We start from the raw sequence: 17065 nt of genomic DNA, 5'->3' as shown, positions 1-17065 counted from the left end.
TTGTTTTACTAAATAATTCCAGCAAGATAGTCTTATTCGCATGTCTGGTGCTGTCTATAAGGTTGGGTACTTCAGTTCTTCTCCATAGGGTCTCATTGTCTACTTGGCTTCTCTGTCAGAGAATATGAACTCATTATTTACATGGTGGCTGGAATCCAAAGGGCAAAGGTGGAAGCCATTTAAGATTTTTTAAAGCCTTGAGCTCCTGAACTTGTACATCACTGTGCCATATCCTCTTGGTTAAAGCAAGTCACAGAGCTAACCCAGGTTTATGTGTGTGGAGAAGAGGACATCTTATGATGGAAGGAGCAGTGACATCCTACTACAAAGAAACAGAGGCATGATTGGTGGATCATTATTAAAATCTGTTGCAATTAAAATGTAACTCTTTAAATGATAGTAAATTTCACACCCAATACTGATTCTTGCATACCGATTCAAACAATTGAAAACAGTTTGGTTAAAATTTTTTGTCGTTAAATAAAGTTGGGCTCCTAATATGTAATTAACTTGTAATTAATTGAATTCTTTCTTATATTCAGTTCATCAGTTTTAGTACTTCAGAGTGAAAGTAGCACACCACAACTTCAGAGTATTTTTTTGTTAAACGTAGCTGATTCACTCATTTCCTTTTTTAGAGATTTATTTATTTATTTATGTTTGGAAAGAGAGAGAGAGAAAAGAGCACACATGTAAGTGAGCAAGGGCAGAGGGAGAGGAAGGGAAATTTTAGGTAGACTCCCCACGGAGCACAGAGCCTGACTCTGGGCTCAATCTAATGATTCTGAGATCATGACCTGAGCCAAAATCAAAAGTCAGATTCCTAACAGACTGAGCCACCCAGACCCCCCAATTCATTCATTTTCTGAGTAAACCTAGGAAAGAATTTATTGCCTGAGTTTCTAGTTTGTGGGCCATAGAATTTAATGTATAGTGATGTAGAAGCTGACACTGTTCTAATGTGATATTGCATGTCAGACTGCTATTTAAATTTTAAAGTGCGGTTCATAAAATGTACACAGAAGTATTTGGTGTTTTTAACAAGAAGAAAATACAGGTTGCCAGACATAAATGTAGCAAATAATTATGGGCTTCAGTTGTTTATATATAATTTTAGGTTGGTTAAGAGTAAGTATGTTGAAGTCACTTTAACTTACACTAGTAATGTCATATTACTAGTATTGTTTATAAAATAATAAAGCATGATCAGCAGAAGTCATCTTTTTATTTTTTGACAAGTATTCATTAACATTTTGAATTACTAAACAATTATGGAAGAAACTCATCTTTATTGTACGTATATGGTTATAATTTATATTTAAATTGGATCTTATTTCTATTCATTTCTAGAAATATAAGGAAAAGGACAAACACAAACAGAAACATAAGAAGCAACCAGAACCGTCACCTGCATTGGTTCCTTCTTTGACTGTTACAACAGAGAAAGTAAGTTTTAAGTGCCATATTTTGTTTTATATAAGAACTAGTTGTGTGCTGGCTTTTACCTTTAAGAAATGTTCTTATTCCCAGTGACTGGTTCCCTTTAACTTTTCCTGCCTCTTTAACCCTACATTAAGCACTTAGGATTCCTATTATTTAGTCCTTTATCCTACTTTCTGTTTATTCTATACTTGTTTTTGAAAAATAATTAAGTAAGCCTAACCGCTTGGGGAGGGCATCATTGAGATTAAGAATTTGGGCTGTAGGGACTCCTGGGTGGCTCAGTTGGTTAAGCTGCTGCCTTTGGCCCAGGTCATGATCCCAGGGCCCTGGGATTGAGTCCCGCATTGGGCTCCTACTCAGCCGGGAGCCTGCTTCTCTTTCTGCCTCTGCCTGCCACTGTGCCTGCTTGCATGCTTGCTCTCTCTCTCTCTCTCTGACAAATAAGTAAATAAAATCTTTTAGGAAAAATAAAAATAAATAAAATAAAACACAGTGTTTAAATAAAAAAGAATTTGGGTTGTAGAGTGGGTTTTGTCTACCTGTGATTTTGAATTCTGGCTTCACCACTTACTGAAAGAGCTGTTAGGTTAATTAACCTCTTTGTAACTCAGTTTCATCTTCTGTAAAGTGGAGGAAATAATTACTGGAATTGAGTGAGAAAGTATAGGCAAAGCAATCATAATAAAATCTGGTTCACAGGAAGTATTATAGTTATTATAGTAAGTGTTAAATATTAATAAGATTATTATTGTATACCTAATATGAAAATAAATGGAGACAGGGAAAGACAGTGGCGACACAGGTAGTAGGGGTGAGGTGGAAGTACAGTAGGAGGCTGGGCAAGGGGGCCAGTCATGTAGGGCTCTGTAATCCAGTGGAACGGCTTGGTTTTTTAGTTTGAGTGAAAAGTGAGCCATTGAGTGAAAAGTGATTTGAACCGAGATGTAATATGATCTCTCTTAGGTACTGTAAGGATCTCTGGCTCTTCATTGCAGATAGACTGTAGAGAGTCAAGGATGCAAGCAGGAAGGCCATTAGGAGATAATTACAGTAATGCAGAGAGAGATGGTGTGAACAGTGGAGGTGGTGAGAGGTAATCAGATTCTGAGTATATTTAAAAGTAGCTTTCTCATAAAGAAGATGAGAGCTGTGTGTGTGTGTGTGAGAGAGAGAGAGAGAGAGGATCCAAAGAAGAGTCCAAGGGAACTAGAAGGGATGGAATTGCTGTTAACAAAGATGGTAAAGGCTGTGGGTGTGGTAGGTTGAGGGCAAGATGAAGAATTCAGTTTTGGAAATGAGATACCACTTCACACCCGTCAAAATGGCTAAAATCAGGACACAAGAAACAAGAGGTGTTGGCGAAGATGTAGAGACAAAGGCACCCTCATGCACTGCTGGTGGGAATGGAAACTGGTGCGGCCACTGTAGCCTCCCTGAGAACTGAGGAGGCTCGGTGCTTGAATGCTTGAGGTAGACCAGGTGACCACAAAGTTCTAGAGCAAGTCAGAGGTAAAGGGTCTGGCAGAGGAGGGGATCTCGGGATAGGGGGCTCCTAGATATTCTCCCTGGGTTATTTTAGTAAACAAAGAACCCTCCTTTATAAACAAAAAAAAGAAAAAGAAAAAGAAAACCAGTTTTGGATATGGTATTTGTATTCTCCTGCTGTTGGAACAAATTTAGCAGTTTAAAAAAAATACAAACCTATTATGTTCTTGTTCTGTAGGCCAGAAGACTGGGTGGGCTCAGCTGGTTACTCTGGGTCTCTCAAAGGTGAAATCAAGGAGTTGGATGCCCTGGGTTCTCACCTGGTCATAGGAGCAGGTGCTTTTGAGCTCATTCAGGTGGTTAGATTTATGTCCATTTCCTATCTGGCTCTCAACTGGGGGTCTGCCCTTCAGTTCTAGAGGCTCTTTTCAGTCCTTGCACATGTGCCTCTCCATTTCAGAGCCAGCAGTGGCTTGTTGAATCCTTTCCACCCTTGGAATCTTTCTTCTATTGCATCTCTTCTCCTTCTGGCCAGAGAAAGTTCTCTTCAAGGGTTCATGAGATTAGATTGGGCCTGCTTGAAAAATCTGAAAGTTCTACTTTGAACTTTCTAGAATGTTAAAAATGGGAAACATACAGTATGTACACTTTCTTATCTGACTCCTTTCACTCAGTGTAAGTATTTTGAGATTCATCTGTGTTGTGTGTATCAGTAGCTTATTTCTTTTTGTTGCTGACTACTTTCTAATACATGGACATAACTCTGATTATCCATTCAGTAATTGATGGACATTCAGATTGTTTTCCAGTTTTTGACTATTACAAATAAAGCTACTGGAAACATTATACAAATCTTTTTACAGACATATTTTTCTTGCATAAATACCCAGGAATGGAATAACTAGGTCACATGGTAAGTACATCCTAATTTTTAAAGACAGTATTCCACTATTTTCCAAAATAGTTGTACCATTCGATGATTCTTTTGGTAGTGTACCAGAGTTCCTTTTCCTCTACATTGTCTGCAACACTTGGAATGCTCGGTCATTGTAATTTTAGCATTCCTAGTGTGAATGCTGTAGTTTCTCATTGTGGTTTCAGTCTGCATTTCTTTAATGACTGCTTTATGTTGAACACCTTTCCATGTGCATGTTTGACATTCTTTATTTTCTTTGGTGAAGTTCTACTCAGATCTATCCACTACTTGCCCTTTTCTCATTGGCTTGTTGTTCTCTTTCTTTCTTTTTTTTAAAAGATTTTATTTATTTGTCAGAGATCAAGCACATAAGCAGGGGAGCAGCAGGCAGGGGGAGAAGGAGAAGCAGGCTTCCGGCTGAGCAAGGAGCCCAATGTGGAACTTGATCCCAGGACCATGACCTGAGCCGAAGGCAGATGCTTAACTGACTGAGCCACCCAGGCATCCCTGGCTTGTTTGTTTTGTTAATACTGCATTTTGTGAGGCATTATGTGTTCTGGATACAAGTCCTTTATCAGATACATTATTTTTGCAAGTATTTTTCCCTCTCAGTGACTTAAACAGACTTTTGTTTTTAAGGTAGACTTCATGTCCAACGTGGAGCCCAGTGTGGGGCCTGAACCCATGACCCCCACGTTAATTAAATGTTCAGTATATACATTTTAAAATATGTTTTCTTCTGTAAATTTTATATTTTTTATGTTTCACATTTAGGCCTATGATCCATTTTGTGTTAAATTTTGCATATATGAGTTATACATCTAAGTCCACTTATTGAATGACTTATCTATTGGATTATATAGATAACCGGTTTTTCTAGACCCGCATATGGGACAGACTGTCCTTTCTCCACTGAATTGCCTTTACCTACATTTGTTAAAACCCATTTGACCATGTATGTATCAGTTCTCCATAGATCTGTTTATCTGCTTTTATGTTTAATACCACATTATCTTGATTCTATAGCTTTATAATAACCAGTTAGGTCGTTAGGTCAGGTAGGATCCATCTTCCGACTTCATTCTTCTCTTTCAGAGTCATTATGGCTATCAACATAGAATTGTTCTGTTTTTATGTGAACTTTAGAATCAGATTGTCAGGTTGTAGAAATAAAACTGCCTGTATTTTGATTTAAACTGCATTGAGTCTACAAATCATATTGAGGGAGAATTGGTGTCTTAACAATATTGAGTCTTCTGATTCATGTAAAGAGTATACCTCTTCATTTATTTCTTTATCTTAGCAGCAAGTGTGTAGGTATTGTACATCTTTTTCCAGCTCCATTCCTAAATATTTGGTGTTTTTTGATACTATTATGATCTTTTTTTAAAAGGTCAATTTCTGATTGTTCCTTACTAGTACATAGAAATACATTTTTAAATTTTTTTATGTTTATCTCGTATCTTGCAAACTTGCTGAAATTTTATTTCCAGTAGCTTAACTGATCCTGTGGGATTTTCCCATATGATCATGGCAACTACAAATAAGATAGTTGTACTTTATCTTTTCTGATCTGCCCCTTATTTTTTATTATATTGTTAAATATTTAAGTGGTGAGAGTGAGCATGTTTGCTTTGTACAATTACTTTGAAAAATTTTTTTTTTTAAGATTTTATTTATTTTAGAGATAGGGAGAACATGAGCAGAGGGAAGGGCAGAGGGAGAGAATCTTGGAACTCCATGAGAGGGCTCAGTCTCATGACCCTGAGATTATGACCTGAGAGCCGAAATCAAGAATCCCACATTTAACCAACTGAACCACCTAGGTCCCCTGGGGGAAAGTAATCCTTTAACATTATATATGATGTTTAGGAAGTATCTTTCTATTCCTAGTTTGCTGAGAGTTTTTATCAGCCATGGATATTAGATTTTGTCAGATAATTTTTCTACATATTTTGATAGATTGATATGATAGTTATTTTTTTCTTTTTTAATCTGTTAATGTGGTGAAGTACATTGACTGATATTCCCCCCCCCCAATTAAGCCAAACTTGTATTCTTGGGATAAATCCCACCTGGCCTTGATACATTACCATTTTTAAATATTATTGAATTCAGGTTTTTGAAATTTAAAGGAATTTTTGCATCTGTATTCATGAGGGATCTTGGCCTATGTCTGTCTGTCTTTCTTTCTTTCTTTCTTTTTTTTTTTTTTTTATAAATGTCATTTATTTGTTTTGAGAGAGAAAGACAGAGAGTCCACACGTGTGAGTCTGTGGATGGGCAGAGGGGGAGAGAGAGAATCTCAGGCAGACTCCATGACAAGCACAGAGCCCTAACAAGGGCTTGATCTCACCACCCTGAGATTATGATCTGAGCTGAAGTCAAGAGTCAGACGCTTAACTTGACTGAGCCACCTGGGCACCCATATAGTTTTCTTTTCTTAGAATGTCTTTGGATTTGTTTGCAAATACAATTGCTGGCCTCAGATTAAGTTGCCAGATGTTCAGTTTTGTTCAGTTTTCTGGAAGAGTTTGTCTATACTTGGTATTATTTCTTAATGTCCGGTAGGATTTACTTTTAAAGCCATTTGGGCATAGAGTTTTTCTTGGGAAAGTGTTAAAACTATAATCCATTTCTTTAATAGCTAGAGGACTATTTAGGTTATCTATTCTTGAGGTACCTTTGACAATTTGTATCTTTTTTTCTTTTCTAGTCTAGGCTTGCTAGAGGTTTTGAATTTTATTGATCTTAAATTTTTAGCTTTTGTATTCATTGATTTTCTCTGTTGGATCTTATTATTTTGTATTTTAGTTTTCAGTAGTTTTAGTTTTTCTGCTCTGATTTTATTTTTTCCTTCCCACTTCTTGGTTTCCTCCATTCTTCTTTTTCTAATTTTTTAAGGTATGAGATGACAGAATTTATTTGAGGCCTTTCTTTTTTCTGAGATAGGCAGTTTTAAAAAAAAATTAACAAAATTTAAAATGAATTTTTAGAGGTGTTAGCTATTCAGTAGAATGGAATCATACTTTCTAGTTTAGAACCTGCAAATAATACATGTTTTGCACTGACATTTTCATAAATACTCAACTTTGAAAATTTGTAAGTAAATTTGTGCATTTCCATTTTTAGGAAGTGAACACCCAAAAGAAGTTCTCACGCACAAAAATTAAAGAAGGAATAGATAAATGGGTAAATTTAAGTGCTGTGTGAGTGGGGAAATTTTGCTTGGCAGCAGAGTAGCAGACAACTAGTTATTATTTATTTTTTTAAAATGCAGCTTATGTGAACTTAAACCAAAACAAAACCAGCTCATCCATTTTTTTTTCCCCACTCCCCACCTCCTCCCTTTCCTCTGGCAACTGCTAATCTTTATTTTTTAGAGCGGTTAGATTTGCAACAAAATTGAATGGAAGGTACAGAGATTTCCAGTGTACCCTCTAGTACCACTGTCAGAGTGCTACATTTATTACAAGCTATAAGGTCCATAGTTGACATTGGGGTTCACTCTTGGTGTTATAAGGCTGTATTCAATGGGTTTTTAAAAATATTTAATGTTATGGTATCCTACAGAATAGTTTCACTACCCTGAAAATTCTATGTGTTCTGCCTGTTTATTCCCCCTTCCTGTCAAGCCCAGCCACCACTAATCTTTTTACTATCTCTATAGTTTGACCTTTTCTAGAATGTTGTATATAGTTGGAATCATATAGTTTGTAGCTTATTCAGATTGACTTCTTTAATAGTAGTATGCTTTAAAGTTTCCTCCGTGTCTTTTTTTAAAAACATCTTAAGACATTATATTTTTTAGAGCAGTTTCAGATTCACAGCAAAATTGAGAGGGAGATAACCCATATATCCTCTATTCCCACACATATATAGCCTCCCCTATTATCAACACCTCTCAACAAAGTGTTAAGTTTGTTACTATCAGTGAACCTGCACTGACACGTAATTATCACTCAAACTTCATAGTCTTGGTGGTGTGTGTTCTGTGGTTTGGATACATGTATAATGACATGTATCCACCATGATAGTATCATACAGAAAATCACTGCCCGAAATGTCCTGTTTTCCAGCTATTCATCCCTCCCACCCTCCAGCCCCTTGCAGCCACTGATCTTTTGACTGTGTCCATACTTTCACCTTTTTTGAAATGTCGTATAGTTGTAATCTTACAGTATGTACCCTTTTCTGGCTGGCTTTTTTCACTTAGTAATATGCATTTAAGATTCTTCCATGTCTTTCCAAGGCTTGATAACTGATTTCATTCTAGGACTGACTGTTACTTCATTGGCTGGATATACCACAGTTTATTTATCCATTTACCTACAAAAGGACATCTTGGTTGCTTCCAGGTTTTGGCAATTAGGAATAAAGCTTCTATAAACATCCATGTGCAGGTTTTTGTGTGGATTTAATTTTTCACTTTCTTTGGATAAATACCAAAGAGCGTGACTGTGGGAAAATATGGTAGGAGTATGTTTAGTTTTATAGGGAAGTGCCAAACAGTCTTCCAGTCCCACGAGTGATTTGACGGTTCCTTTTTCTCTACATCCTCACCAGCATTTGGTGTTGTCATTGTTCTGGATATTGGCCATGATGATAGGTGTATAGTGGTATCTCACTGTTTAAATTTTCATTCCTCTGCTGATGTAGGATGTGGAGCTTCTTTTCTTATGCTCACTTACTATCTGTATATCTTCTTCGATGAGGTGTCAGGTTTCTGGCTCTTTTTTTAAAATCAATTCATTTGTTTTCTTATTGTTGACTTTTAAGAGTTCTTTATATATTTCGGATAAATCTTTTTTTATCATGTATCTCTGTCTCTTTATTAGAGTACAGTTGAGAACACAGTGTTGGATTAGTCTCAGCTGTAAACCTAGTGATTCAACAACTCTGTGTCATGCTATGCTCACTACAAGTGTAGCTATCATCTTTCACCATATAATGCTATTAAAATGCCATTGACTATATTCCCTGTGCTGTATCTTTTAATTCTCATAACTTATTCTTTCCATAACTGGAAGCCTGTATCTCCTACTCCCCTTTACCCATTTTGCTTTTACCCCCATGTCCCTCCTCTAGCAACCATTGGTTTGTTCTCTGTATTTATAGGTCTGGTTTTGCTTTTTGCTTGCTTATTCATTTATTTTTTAGATTCTACACATAAGGAGATATTTGACTTATTTCACTTAGTGTAATAATATCCTGTAGGTTCATCTAAGTTGTTGTAAGTGGCAAGTTCTCGTCCTTTTATATGGCTGCATAATATTCCATTGTGTATTCCTTTCCATTCCATATGTGTATATATAACACATCTTCTTTATTCATCTATCAGTGGCCACTTGGGTTGCTTCCATATCTTGGCTCTTATAAATAAAGCTGGTATAAGCAAAGGATGTGCATGTATTTTTTTGAATCCCACTACCCAGTCATGGAATTATTGGATCATGTGGTATTTCTTTTTTCTTTTTTTTTTTATATTTTTTAAAATTTTATTTATCCATTTGACAGAGATCACAGGCAGGCAGAGAGGCAGCCAGAGAGAGAGGAAGGGAAGCAGGCTCCCTGCTGAGCAGAGAGCTTGATGTGGGGCTCGATCCCAGGACCCTGGGATCATGACCTGAGCCGAAGGCAGAGGCTTTAACCCACTGAGCCACCCAGGCGCCCCTGATCATGTGGTATTTCTATTTTTAATTTTTTTTGAGGAATAGAGAACTTTTTATTATATGTAAATAAGGTTATCTAGTTGTCTTCTGAATTCCGCTTTTAATTTTTTGGGAACTTCCATACTATTTTCCACTGTGATTATAACAATTTAACATTCCCACCAGCAGTGCCCAAAGATTCCTTGTTTTCCACATCTTTGCCAACACTTGTTATTTCTTGTTCTTTTGATTCTAGCCATTCTGATAGGTATGAGGTGATATCTCACTGTTTCTGATTTGCATATTTCCCTGATGATTAGTGACGCTTGGCATCTTTTCATGTGTCTGTTGGCTATCTGTATATATCGCCTTTGGAAAAATGTTTATTCAGATCCTCTATTTTTCAGTCACCTTTTTTGTTGGTGTTGAGTTGTATAACTTCTTTATATATTTTGGATATTAACCCCTTGTCAGATACATCATTGACAGATATGCTCTAATGCAGTAGGTTACCTTTTTTTTTCTTAATAGTAATCTGACAATTCTATACATTACTCAGTGCTCATCATGGTAAGTGTACTCTTTTTTTTTTTTTTTTTTAAGATTTTATTTATTTATTTATTTGACAGAGAGAGACAGTGAGAGAGGGAACATAAGTAGGGGGAGTGGGAAAGGGAGAAGCAGGCTTCCTGACAAGCAGGGAGCCTGATGCAGGGCTGGGCCATCCAGGCGCCCCACAATAGGTTACCTTTGTGTTTTGTTAATGATTTCCTTTTCTGTGCAAGAGCTTTTTATTTTGATGAAGACCCAGTAGTTTATTTTTGCTTTTATTTTCCCTGCCTGAGGAGACATATCTAGAAAAATGTTTCTGTAACCTACATTTTCTTTTAGGAATTTTCTGTTTTCAGGTCTCACATTTAGGCCTTTAATCCATGTTGAGTTTATTTTTGTGTATGGTGTAAGAAAGTGGTCCAGTTTCATCCTTTTGAATGTAGCCATCCAGTTTCAGCACCATTAATTTATTAATTTATTTAGATTTTATTTAGTTGAGAGTACATGCCAGCACGAGTGGGGGAGGGACGAAGGGAGAGGGAGAAGCTGACTTCCCGCTGAGCACAGAGCGAGAAGCCTAGGTCTTGATCCCAGGACCACCCTGGCTTCTTGATCTGAGCCTACAGCAGCCGCTTAGGTGCTCCTAAGGTGCCACCCAGGTGCCCCTTCAGCACCATTTATTAAAGCGACTGTCTTTTCCCCATTGTATATTCTTGCCTCCTTTGTCATAGATTAATTGATAATGGAGGCATGGGTTTATTTCTGCCTTCTCTGTTCTGTTCTATGTGTGTCTGTTTCTGTACCAGTACCGTAGTGTTTTGATTGCAACAGCTTTGTAGTAGATAACTGAGAACTGGATTTGAGATACTTCCAGCTTTGTTGTTCTTTTTAAATATTGCTTTAGCTGTTCGGGGTATTTTGTGGTTCCATACAGATGTTAGTATTATTTGTCGTAGGTTTTGTGGAAAATGTCAGCTATGTCCTTTTCAAATATTTTCTAACAACCTGTAGCTTATCTTTTCATTTTCTTGACTATGTCTTTCACAGAGCAGAAGTTTTTAATTTTAATTAAGTTCAGCTTACCAACTCTCTTTCATGGATTGTGCTTTTGGTGTTATATCTGAAAAGTCATTGCCAAACCCAAGATTATCCTTATTTTCTCCCATGTTCTAGGAGATTTATAGTTTTGTATTTTACATTTAAATCTGTGATCCGTTTTGAGTTAATTCTTGTGAAGGCTGTAAATAAACTTGTGTTTAGATTAATTTTTTGCATATGGATATTCAGTTCTGGTACTCTTTATTGAAAAGTCTGTCTTAGTGCCATTATGTTTCCTTTGCACCTTTGTTAAAAATCAGTTGAGACACCTGGGTGGCTCAGTTGATTAAGTGGCCAGCTCTTGATTTCAGCTCAAGCCCTGAGTTGGGCTCCTTACTCAGTGGGGAAGTCTTCTCTTACCCTCTGTCCCTCCTACTGTTGCTTTTTCTTTCTCTCTAAAATAAATAAATGAAACTTTTTAAAAGATCAATTGATTGTATTTATGTGGGTCTGTTTCTGAGCTCTATTATCAGTTCCATTGATCTGTTTATTCTTTCAATGGCACTACTCTGTCTTAATTATTGTAGCTTTAAAGGAAGTATGAAATCGAGTAATGTCAGTACTTAAACTTTTTTCTTGACCTTTAATATTGTGTTGGCTATTCTTTCTTTTGCCTTTTCATATATATGTGTTAGAATAAGTTTGTCAGTACCCACAAGTAATTTGCTGGAATTTTGATTGAAATTATACTGAATCTCAGGATGCCTGGTGGCTTATTCAGTTGAGTGGTCAGCTGATTTCAGCTCAGGTCCCATGATTGAGTCACACATAGGACTCTGTGCTGAGCCTTCCAGTCTGCTTCTCTTTTCTTCTGCTCACCCCCTGCTGGTGGGAGTGTGCCACACATGCACCCACAAACGCACATGCACTCTCCCTCTCGCAAATAAATAAATAGATATTTTTTAAAAAGAGATTGTATTGAATCTGCAGATCAAGTTGGGAGGAACTGACATCTTGACAGTATTAAGTTTTGCTATGAAGTTGGGATATATCTTCATTTATTTAGTTCTTTGATTTTCAGAGGTGGTATTGTAAATAATATTGGGTTTTTAATGTAAAATTCCACTTGTTCCCTGTTAGTATATGAAAGCAGTTTTTCTCTTCTCTTTCTTGGCAGAAGGTGACAGAGGGACAGGGAAAGAGAGATTCGTTTTTTGTTTGTTTGTTTTTTTTTTTTTAAGAGATTTTATTTATTTATTTGACAGATCACAAGTAGGCAGAGAGGCAGGCAAGAGAGAGAGGAGGAAGCAGACTCCCTGCGGGGCAGAGAGCCTGATTTGGGGCTCGATCCCAGAACCCTGGGATCGTGACCTGAGCCGAAGGCAGATGCTTAACCCACTGAGTCACCCAGGCGCCGTGGAAAGAGAGATTCTTAAGCAGGCTCCACGTCCATGGGGGTTGATCTCACAAGCCTGAGATCATGACCTGAGCCAAAATGAAGAGTCAGATGCTTAACTGAGCCACCGGTTTTTCTTTTTTATATTAATGTTTTCTGCAGTTTTTACACAATCACTTATTAGTTCCAAGAGGTTTTTGGTTAGTAATTTTGAACTTTGTATGTAGACAGTCACCATCCTTTCTGAAAAAAGACACTTTGATTTCCTTCTTCCCACTGTATTTTTTATTTCCTTTTCTTGTCTTTTTATATAAACTAGGACTTCCAGTATGATGTTGAAATGCAGTGGTGAGAGAAGAGTCATCCTTGCTTTGTTCCTGATATTAGTGGGAAACTTAGTTCCTCACCATTAAGCATGATGTTAGCTTTTTGTATATATATTCTTTACCAAGTTTAGGAAGTTCCCCTTTTATTCCTAGTTTGCTGGGAGTTTTTATTTTGAATGGGCGTTACCCTTTGTTAAGTGCTTTTTTTTTTTTTTTTAAATTTAATTAATTTATTGGGTGCCTGAGTGGCTCAGTGGGTTAAGCCTCTGCCTTCATCTCAGGTCATGACCTCAGGCTTCTGGGATTGAGCCCCACATTGGGCTCTTTGCTCAGCAGGGAGCCTGCTCCCCCACCCCCGCCTACTTATGATTTCTCTCTCTGTCAAATAAATAAATAAAATCTTTTAAAAGAGCTTTATTTAGAGTGAATGCAAGTGGGGCGAGGGGCAGAAGGAGAGGGAGAGAGAGAATCCCAAATAGAGTGCAGAGCCCAACTGAAAACATGATCTGAGCTGAAAGCAGAGTTAGACACTGAACCGTCTGAGTCACTTAGGCACCCTAGATGCTTTCTTTGTAACTCTTGATAGGACATATGTTTTTTTTGTCTTTATCTTGTCAATCTGTGATGGGTTATATTAATTTATTTTTATTTTTGTTTTTTTTTTTTCATTAATTGATTTTTAAATGTTGCCTTTATCCCCAACCTTACATTCCTGGGATAAATCCCACTTGATTGTGGTAAATAATTCTTATAGATTGTTGGATTTGATTTGCTAATATTTTATAGGTGATTTCATCTATTTATTGAGAGATGTTCTGTTGTTTTCTTTCTTGTAATCTCTTTGTCTCTTTTGGTGTTAGAGCAATATTGGCCTCCTGGCATGAAGTAGGTATTACCTCAGCTTATATCTTCTGAACAAGATTGTAGAAAATTGGTATAATTTCTTCCTTAAATATGTGGTAGAATTTACCAGTGAACCCATCTGGGCCTGGTGCTTTTTGTTTTGGGGGATGATTGAACCAAAATTTTTTTTTTTTTTTAAGATTTTATTTTTAAGTAATTTCTACACCCAACATGGGGCTTGACCTTCCAATCCAGAGATCAAGAGCCAGCCAGGCTCCCCTCAAATATTTCTAAAAGATTTATTTATTTATTTATTTATTTATTTATTTATTTGAGAGAGTGCTTGAGCATGCATATGGGGTTGGGTGGAGCAGAGGAGAGGGAGAGAGAAACTCAAGCAGACTCCACACTCCGCACAGAGCCTGACATGGGGCTCAACCCCATGACCCTGAGATCACAATCTGAGCTGAAACCAATAGTCAGATGCTCAACTAACTGTGCCACCCAGGTGCACCTCTCTCCCCCGTTTTTAAATAGATACAGGCCTATTCACGTTGTCTAATTCTGCTTATGTGAGTTTGGCAGCTTGTATCTTTCAAGAGTTGGTCCATTTCATCTAGGTTATCAAATTTGTGGGCATAGAGTTATTGATAATATTCCTTGATGATTCTTTTTTCTTTTTTAATTTTTTAAAGACTTTTATTTATTTATTTGACAGAGATCACAAGTAGGCAGAGAAGCAGGCAGAGAGAGAGAGAGAGAGGAAGGGAAGCAGGCTCCCTGCTGTGCAGAGAGCCCGATGTGGGGCTCGATCCCAGGACCCCAGGATCATGACCCGAGCCGAAGGCAGAGGCTTCAACCCACTGAGCCACCCAGGCGCCCCTCCTTGATGATTCTTTTAATGTCTGTGGGATCTATGGTGATGTCCCCTCTTTCATTTCTGGTATTAGCAATTTGTGTTCTGTCTCGCTTTTCTAATTGTACTGGCCAGAGGTTTATCAGTTTTATCCATTTGTTCAAAGAACCAACTTTTGTATCTGTTGATTTTTTTTCTGTAGATTTCTGCTTTAGTTTTCATTATTTTTAAATTTTGATTTAATTTGCTTTTTGTTTCCTAAAGAGGAAACTCAGAGTATTGATTGAAGGTCTTTCTTCTTTTCTGATGGATACATTCACTGCATCTTTAAGGACATTAAGCACTGCTTTTGCTGCATCCCACAAATTTTAGGTTGTATTTTCATTGTCATTTAGTTAATATTTTAGTTAATAATGTTTTTCTTGAGCTTTCTTTGATTTGTGTTATGTAGAAGTGCAGTGTTGCATTCTGGGATTTTGATTTCTACTTTAATTTCATTTTGGTTTGAGACCATAATTATATGATCTCTCTTCTTTATAGATTTGTTGAGGTGTGTTTATAACACCAAGCATAGTATATGTTGATGAATGTTTCATGAGAGCTTCAGGAGAATATATATTGTGCTGACATTGAATAGTCTATAGATATCATTTATATCCAGTTGATTAATGGTGATGTTTATTTTTTATTTATTTTTTTAAAGAGATGTTATTTATTCATTTGACAGAGAGATCAAAAGTAGACAGAGAGGCAGGCAGAGAGAGAAGGGGAAGCAGACTCCCCGCTGAGAGAGAACCTGATTCTCGGGCCTTGATCCCAGGACCCTGCGACCATGACCTGAGCTGAAGGCAGAGGCTTAACTCACCGAGCCACCCAGGTGCCCAGTGGTGGTGTTTACTTTAATTATGTCCTTACTAATATTCTGCCTGGGGGATATGTCCATTTCTGAAAGAGTATTAAAACTTCTGTATCTAAGAGTGGATTCATCTTTTTTCTCCTTGCAGTTCTATCAGTTTTTGCCTCACATATTTTGATCCTCTGGTGTTAGGCACATACACATTAAGGATTGCTGTGTTAAGAAGTTGTATTATCGACACCTTTATATCATGCAGTGTCACTCCTTTTCCTGAAAAAATTCCTTGCTCTGAAGTCTGCTTTGTCTGAAATTAATTACCTGTTCTCACTTGTTTTGATTACTGCTAGCTTGGTGTATCTTACTCCATTCATTGATTCTTAGTCAATATGTGTTTTCCTATTTAAAGTGTTTCTTATAGACAACCTATAGATGAGTTTTGTTTTTGATCCACTAACAATTATTTTAATTGGTATATTTAGACCATTTAGGTTCAAGGTAACAATTGATACAGTGAGGTTACCATCTACCCAATTTGTTTCTGTTTTCTATTTGTTGCTCTTTATCTTTGTTTCTGTTTTTGTCTTCCAAATGTTTTCTATTTCTTGGGTTTTTTGTTTTTGGCTTTGTTATGTTTTCAGTTTTATACTTTGAGTCATTGATTAGTTCTCATCCACATTTTTTTTTAAGATTTTATTTATTTGAGAGAGAGAGAAAGAACATGAGGAGGGGAGGGTCAAAGGGAGAAGCAGACCCCCCAGCTGAGCAGGGAGTGCAATGCGGGACTTGATCCCGGGACTCTAGGATCATGGCCTGATCCGAAGGCAGTCGCTTGACCAACTGAGCCACCCAGGCGCCCTCTCTGTAGATTTTTGAAAGTGGTGACCAGTACCTAGGTAATCAACATGTGTAGAACTTGTTCGGTGAATCTCAGTCCTTGTTAGGTTTTCTGAACAACTGCACACCGATACAGTATGGAACATCCTTAATCCTTTGTCCTAGCAGCTTGGTTGAGCCTGGTGTCAGAGCACACATCTGGAGTTCCCATCCCCTTTATGGCAGATTTCTGGATCTCTTTGAGTTCGTGAGGGGCAAGCTTCTTAAAACCCACTCTCTGGATGTGCTTATGAATTTTGATGGTGTATTCTCTGGTCACTACCTCGTTGGTGGCAGAGCAGCCCTTCTCCTTGCCGCCCTTCCTTGCAGGAGCCATTCAGCCAGGCTCTAGTCGGCAAGGAAGAGCACAAGATAATGTGGGAGCGGGAAAGAGCTCCGCAAGTACAGCTTCTGGGGGCCTGGTGGTGGTGGTGGGAGGGGAGAGGCAAGTCTCCCTCTAAGGTTTTAATTGAGGGTTCTTTTTAATGATTCCATTTTCTCATTTTTTTCAACATATCAGTTACACCTTTTTTATAGTTGCCCTATTTTGTGCAGTATATATTTATAACTAACCCAAGTTAGTTATAGTATATGCATATAATAAATACATACAAATGCATACAAATAAATAGTATTATCCCACTTCATATAGTACAAGTACCTTACAATGACAACATAATCCTAATTCCTCCCGTCTTTTCTGTCAATGCGGTCATTCATTTCATTTATATAGAAGCATACATAAGCATATATATGTGTAAGCCTGTATAATCAGATACATCGTTGCTATCATTTTGAACATTTTTAGATTTTGAACATTGTTAGATTAA

At 37.3% G+C, this 17065-nt stretch overlaps 1 protein-coding gene across 14 annotated transcripts in view; it reads left to right on the top strand.

Annotated features, from left to right (window-relative positions):
• The window catches only part of MLLT10 (MLLT10 histone lysine methyltransferase DOT1L cofactor), a 233834-nt gene that overhangs the window by 142728 nt on the left and 74041 nt on the right, over positions 1–17065 (top strand). For all 14 annotated transcript variants that reach the window (XM_032880843.1, XM_032880840.1, XM_032880839.1 and 11 more), the window contains one exon: positions 1351–1446. In XM_032880843.1, the coding sequence (XP_032736734.1) occupies positions 1351–1446 (96 nt within the window). The remainder of the gene's footprint in view (positions 1–1350; positions 1447–17065) is intronic.

Source organism: Lontra canadensis, unplaced genomic scaffold (assembly GCF_010015895.1).
Source record: "Lontra canadensis isolate GAN:19392208 unplaced genomic scaffold, GSC_riverotter_1.0 scaffold72, whole genome shotgun sequence".
NCBI classification, from domain to species: Eukaryota; Metazoa; Chordata; class Mammalia; order Carnivora; family Mustelidae; genus Lontra; species Lontra canadensis.
Note: the sequence above shows the minus strand (reverse complement) of the source record. Positions and strands in the feature narration are given on the sequence as shown.